Here is a 7203-nt window from a genome sequence, read left to right on the forward strand (position 1 = left end):
AGAGAGAGAGATATGCACATACACACACACACACACACACACAGAATAAATGAATATAAAAAGTTTCAAATTAAACAAACAAACAAACAAAAAAACACAGCTTGTGTTTATGACAGGAAGGAGGTGATAATCATTGCACGTCTACATGAGGTCACCGAGGGCAGGACCTGTCAGGATCAACTCATCCTGGGTAGGGAAGTCAGAGGACAGGAAGTAGCCGACAAAGCACAGCAAGACTGTATTGTCGGGAAATGAGACAACTTCCAGACTTCTGTATGAACATGCCGTGTTGGCCAACAAGCCTGTCTATACGTGGATGACTGGTTCAGGAGCTGTGTCACTTTGGACTGGGGTTCCCTGTGGAGTGACAGAGCTCTTATTGAAATGCTTCCTTCTCGTTTGATTCCTCAGTGACCTAGAAAAGGCAAGCAATAGCAAATTCTGTTCGATGGACTAGAGACTCCATCTACACCTCGATCTAAGCACTGAGCTCTGGAGGGTCAACTTAAGGAGAACAGATGTTTGAAAGGGAGCGGCCATGATGGCAAACCATGCAATACATGAAACCAGTGAGGTTAGACACCCTAAACAACAAAGACCAAAGGAAAACAGATAGCCAAGAAATCATGAGCTTCTCTTTACCAGAGAGTTAGCGTTTATCAATGAGTCAGGTGATAAAAAGGTACCCACAATTTACCTGAAGAAAGACTTCCAAGAAAAGCCCTGGTGATGAGGTTTGACAGTAAATCTCTATGAATGAATACATAAAGTTAGCAAAACCATACTCACCAACTCCTTCTATACAAACCAGATACCAATCAACATAAACTCAGCCAATTTCATAAAGGAAGAGTACCTGTTCATCTTGTCCAACCGTAACATCCACCATGAAGCCATGCTGACAAGGCATTATGGTGTAGCCCTGGATGAGCAAGCCAGTGGCACAGAGGAAACTGGTTGGAGCAGGGCCGACTTTTTAGTCCATCTGTTCAAATCTTGTCTGCTGAACCTAAAAGAATGGTGTAGACCTACAGCCTCATGCTAGAGACAACCCTTATTTCAGTTTCAACATACGTTTACATACAAATGAAACAGAGAAAGCCATGCTCTGAAGAAGGCTGTCTGAGTTCAGAAAAGCATGTAAATAAACATCAGTAAGCACATACTAAATATTAAGAGGGCAACCCTTTCCCAGAACATTCTCAGTACAGACCAAGTGAAGCACCATTATCTGGCACGTATTATAGATTCTAGCTGAGAGAGCATGAAAGCAAGGCAGAAGGCTGTATCCAGATTCAGGGCACACTGACCAGATTGGGTCCTATAACTATATTTTGATGCTCAACAAAAATAAACATATCTTATAAATGGAAACCCAATGTTTAACACATGAAATCACATCCAAGAGCAATCCAGGAGATAAAATGCACCTGCGGTCAAAAGGCCCTCTGCCTTTCTTTCCTGGAGCCTCTCCCATGGTCCCAAGTCATTGTGCGCCATGCGTCAGTTCTTTTGACAGCGCTCTGACAGGGGACTTGGCTCATGATGGAGACAGCTTAGTGGAAGCAGGGGGAGACTGCCCATTGGGTGCTGTTGAGGAAGCTGCTGGAGCTAAAGTTAGAAGATTTAAACAATATAAAAAATGGAGGTGGATTAAAAAGAAGCCAGTTCACACCCTGAGCTCTTGGTGCTTTTAAGGCTTAGACCTAGCATCTTTCTGGTAGGCACACAATCCATCCCCGAACAGCTTTTTTCTCCTTTCCTTTTAACTTTGGAGAAAGTTCTAACTTGGTCATGCTGGCTTCAAGTTACCTCTATCATGCAGTCAGGCTTTGGCTCTGTAGTTCTCCTGCCTCGGCCTCTCAAAGAGCTGGAACTACAGGCCAGCACCAAGAGGCCCCAAGAAAGATCAAATTTAAATCAAATAGAAGAAAACGTAGAATCACGCTTGCGATCTGGGGGAGCAGGTGAAACTTGAACTCCCAAAGTTTATGATGAAGATTACCCAGCTGCTCATTTGTAAAGTAAGGATTGTGAATGATAGCATACACGAAGCTATCCGATTCTCAACAGGTTAAGGGAAGTGGCTGGGCAGTGATGGTGCATGCCTTTAATCCCAGACAGAGTCCTGTGAATTCCAGGACAGCCAGAGCTGTTACACAGAGAAACCTTGTCTCGAAAAACCAAAGAAAAACAAAAAGAAAGAAAAGTGATTTAAATTGCCAGTGTCATTAGAGGTCATTACTTAGTCCACACAGAGAGCGCCACGTCCAGGTGTGGCGCCAGCACCAGGATTTAAGAGGCTGAGACAGGAGGAAGACCAAGAGCTCAAAGCCAGGTTGGAGTATATACAGAGATTCTCTCTCAAATAAACCAAGTGAAACAAAAATCAAACCTGTAACTATATATTTAGATTATATCAGCAAAACATAACCGATGTAGAAAATAGGTTTGGAAAGGAGGCATCAAAATGGTGCAGGGAGACGTTGGCTTCTTGATTTATTCGTTCAGAAAGTATAACCCATTTACCCAGTCAATCAAGTCAGTGTTTATCCCATATTGGACTATTCTCAGTATTGAAGGTAGAGGGGGAAAGAATCTCTGCCTTGAAGTATCAAAAGTTCTCCTTGGTGCTTTTGTCTTCAGAAGGATGAAAAATGTAAACTTCTGATATGTGGGTTTTCTTTTTAAAATTATAATCATGTGATTTTTACAGCTGGGAGAATACTTGGTTGTATTTCTTCTGGATTCACACTTTTCAAAATACTTATTCGGCATTGGGGGTGGGTTCTGCATGTACTACATCACTCATGTGGAGGTCAGAGGTCAGCCTGGAGGAGTCGATTTTCTCCTTCCATCATATGGGTTCTGGGGGTCAAACTCAGGTCACCAGGCTTGGTGTCGGTGCGTCAGCAGCTGGCTATCTCATCTGGCCTACATCTCTACTTCTACACCTTGATGGACAATGTCTCAGGGGGACCTGCTGGCCCAGCTGGTGCTTAGATTAGAAGCCCAGCCCTCAGGTGGATGCAGAAGGCCCAGCGCTGGATCTCCTCTATTCTGCATCCTGCACGTGAATGACCACCTCCCCCACTGCAGTTTCCCCCTCAGTAAAGCCGCAAGAAGAATCATATTCAGCCTACGGTTGGTTTAAAAATTAAATAAAATAACGTTATCTAGACCAGCCTTGGCCCAAGACAGAAACCCAAGCTAGCTGGTTTTGCTTTCTCATGATTGCAAAAATGAGATTTTCCTGAACACTATTTCAAAACTGGTATTGCTTTGGGTTATTGGGGGAAATAACAGATGCCTTCCTGTAAATTAGCAAAAAAAAAAAAAAAAAAAAAAAAAAAAAAAAAAAAAGAAGAAGAAGAAGAAGAAGAAGAAGAAGAAGAAGAAAATAAACCACATGTTTTCCCAGACAGTGTAACCTGGTACACGTAAAATATGTCTCACAGATCAGCTGTTTCCCCCAGCGCCTGAAGCCTTGACTCGGGATGCTCAGTGGGAGGCTACTATTGCACTTCTAGCCTTAACTTGCAATTTCCTCAGTGGACTTAAATCCTGGAAAAGGTGAGTGCACCGCCCCGAAGTTGCACAGGCTAGGGACCTAGCACTTCACATGCAGTTATGAAACCACACATAATTGTCAATTGTCTGAGGAAAGATTAATGTCATCCAGCTGGCTTTTTCAAAAGGGCGTGAACTGGACGGATGAATAATGTTCTCTAAACTAGAGACCTGAGAGGCTCAGAGGGACGGGGCAATTCTACTGATGGGGAGTTTCTGTTGACTCTGTCATTCTTCCACTTAGTAGGCGGGGCCAGCTGCTGGATAAACAGATCCAACCCTATTATAAGGAGGGGGGGAAAAGATGTGCTGCATTTTAGAGTTACAGCTGGCGGCAAGCAGCTGGACAGCACCGGGGCAGCGAGGAGGAATTCTGCCAAGAGCATGAGCTCCAAGCCGAAGCCCATAGGGATCATTGGAGCGCCTTTCTCCAAGGGACAGGTGAGTGCGAGCCGCCTTCGAATGACTGGAACTTACTGGTGGGAAATGTTTCATTTTAACCCTCGTCAGGCTTTGCCATCTGGCTGTGAGTTTTCCCGGCACCATCTGGTCTCCAGGTGCATGCACTCAAGTCTTCTCACCACTGTGTGGCACGGCATTCCTGGGGACTTAAACCCACTTCCTTTTTTTGGCTCCTGCCAAAATCCATTTCATTTAAATCTTAGTCATGACAATGTTTAAACAAATTCCTCTAGGCGGAGATCACCTGTGTCTGCATTGTGGCTCCTGATGCTTGCTTTTTTTTTTTTTTTAAATGTTTTCGGAGTACGGAGTGAGAGATTATAAGAAAACACATTGGTCTGGCGACATAATTCATGCCTAGAAATGTAATGGATTGGTGACAACCTTCAGACCTGTTTTAATTTGGGTAACTTAAATAACAGAGCTTTTGCAAGTTTGTGAAGAATTCATGCTATTTTGAGCTTTAACGATCTTATGACTATTAGCTGATAGGCTAGGGGAACACCTTATATCTATCTCTGACGAGAGAGAACAAGTACAAAACACTTCAAGTTGGCACTCCTGTCAGAACGAATGCATTCATAAAGCTCCAGTTGCTTAGACCACCTAAGGGTGAAGCACACATGTCACCGAAGTCTAGATGGGCCACTGCTGCCCTCCTTGCCCCCCTGGGCTTGGAAGCACTCATTCTGCTAAAGACAATGAGATATCAGAATGCCTTAGACTCAACATGGTCTGTTTAAAAAGCAAGGGGGAAAAAACAGTCCAAGTCAAACAAGAGAGCCAGTGGATTGTAACTCCTGCTGTTCTTTTGCTTTTAAATGTGGTCTTCCTCTTGGCCTTTAGAATCTAGAGAGCTTGTAGTCTTTTTATTTGTGAAGCCTCAAGGTGCATGTTGCCTCCCCCAAACCTCCACCCAATAATAATTTTGGGAGGACAGAGGTTGGAGACCCAGATTGTATTTGGTGTCAGTAAACAGCACTCCACTGCTGAAGAGCTCACCCAGAACTCCAGAACATGGGGGTGTTTTGTTGACATGGGTTTCCCTGAAGATGCACAATACGGGTCTGGGGAAACTGCTCGGTGGTTAAGAGCTTTGGCTACTCTTCGGGAAGACCAGGGTTCAGTTCTCAGCACCCACATCAGGTGGCTAACAGTTGCCTATAACTCAAACTCCAGGGTATCCAGTACCCTCTCCTGGCCTTTGTGAGCGCCCTCACATCCCCGGCCCCCCACAGGTAAAGAGGAAAATATTAGAACATCCATAGTAGGCTCATCGGTTCTTTTATTTTTAAGGATTTTCCTTTCTTTGTAGTTGGGTATATATTAGTTTACCTCTGCAAGAGCAGTATGCGTTCTTGCCAACCGAGTCATTCTCAGTCCTCCATCCACTGTTGGAGTGGGTTATGAAACAGACTTGAAAATGAAGGAAGGAAAAGCTACCTTGTTTGGCCTCTGGGCTTAGGTAGAGAGCTGACCATCATGGTCAAGGCCCTTCTAGGGGACAATATGGTAAAACGCTATCTGCTACACTGTGCATTCTTAGTAGCTCTCCCGTGTCAGAGATTCTCCTTCTGTGTGAGTCTGCAGTTCACTGTCTCATGAGTGTAAGAGCAGAGACAAATTTTTCCTGTCGTAAGCTATGTACCAGAGGGTGAAACTGCTAGCTTATATATACAGTTGGCTTAAGTGTGATGCACTGGCAAAAAAGAGGTTAGATGGAAGATGGTTAGAAGTTTGAGTCTGAGAAAGAACCCCATTCTCTGCCTCACCTCATTCCAAGACAGTGAACAAAGACTGAGCTGGGTAGGTATTGTCTTCATCGGATGAGATTTAATTAAGGGTTGTAGTGTTTCTCAGCCTTCCTAATGCTCCTCATGTTGTGGTGACCGCCACCCCCCAACCACAAAACTATTTCAGTGCTACTTCATAACTTTAATTTTGTTACTGTTATGATTGTAATGTATATATCTGATATGCGACCCCAAAGGGGTTCATTGGTTAACATCCTCTGGCTTAGAGCATTCTGCTAGCTTACTAAAAGTCATGGAATCTTCACTGTGTACTTTCAGACAGGGTTGTCTGATACCAAAGCTTGTGCCCTGGTCTATGAAGTTGATTTAGAAGACTTGGCTCTATAGCAAATCATCGCCTTGAGGCTAGTTAGGGGCTAGACATGACATTTTAAATAGTCAGGATTGCTGACAGAGCAGTTTCCAAAGTGGGCAGAGAAACCAACATGGGCATGCAGCCAACATGACAAGTAGTTTTAATCAGAGAAAGAATGGAATGCTAGAAAATGTCATAGTGAGGGGCTAGGGAAGTGGTTGGCAGAGGGTTTGCAAGCTCGATGAGACAAAAGCCCTAGGTAAGACCCCCAGCTCCCCATAAACTGCGGATGGAGACATGCCCTTGTCACCCCCAAACCCAGAAGGTAGAGGCAGGAGGATCTGAAGTTCAAGGTCTTCCTTAGCTATGCTGTGAGTTTGAGGCTACCCTGGGCTACATGAGAACATGCATTAACAGTACAAAACAAACCCCAAACATTCCACAGAAAGACCTACTGACAGTCATAGCAAACAGTGTCACCTGAGAGGTCTCCACAGGGTTTGTCTGATGCCTAAAAAGGAGAAGGGCAAAGACCGGTGAGTCATATTGAATTGGAGTTTGGGTGTCAACTATATGTCAGTCCTCCATTGCAACACCCAGAACTCCATGGGTAAACATTTAGGTTGAAATCTGGCAATAAGACCAAAGGACATAAAACTCAGTCAGAAGAGGCCATGATGAGTATAGTTAAGAAGAATCTACCAGAGCCAGGAAGACAGCTAAGCTGGTGAGGAGCTTGCTGTACACACATGAGAACTTGAATCTGAGTCCCCAGATCTGTCTTAAAAACAAAAAAAACCAATACAACACCTGGATGTGGTGGTATATATCCATAATTCCAGAGCTGGGAGGTAGAGAGAGCTGAAACTTTGGCTCACAAGCTAGCCAGTCCAGCCTACTTGTGTGTTCTAGGCTAGTGAGAGACAACAACCCCCGCCCCCCCCCACAATGAGTATTTATTAAAAAGCTAGACAGAGTCTGCCCAATGAGAAAAACTGTTTTAAGATGGGGCATTGGCTAGCATGGAGCTAACTTTCTCTCTCTCTCTCTCTCTCTCTCTCT

General features: G+C 44.3%; 1 protein-coding gene across 1 annotated transcript in view; it reads left to right on the top strand.

Annotated features, from left to right (window-relative positions):
- The first annotated feature begins 3869 nt into the window (after positions 1-3869).
- Positions 3870-7203, top strand: part of Arg1 (arginase 1) — an 11746-nt gene continuing 8412 nt past the window's right edge. Inside the window, exon 1 of the mRNA XM_005360912.2 lies at positions 3870-4011. Coding sequence (XP_005360969.1) covers positions 3955-4011 — 57 coding nt within the window. The 5' untranslated portion in view covers positions 3870-3954. The remainder of the gene's footprint in view (positions 4012-7203) is intronic.

Source organism: Microtus ochrogaster, linkage group LG4 (assembly GCF_000317375.1).
Source record: "Microtus ochrogaster isolate Prairie Vole_2 linkage group LG4, MicOch1.0, whole genome shotgun sequence".
Lineage (NCBI taxonomy): Eukaryota > Metazoa > Chordata > Mammalia > Rodentia > Cricetidae > Microtus > Microtus ochrogaster.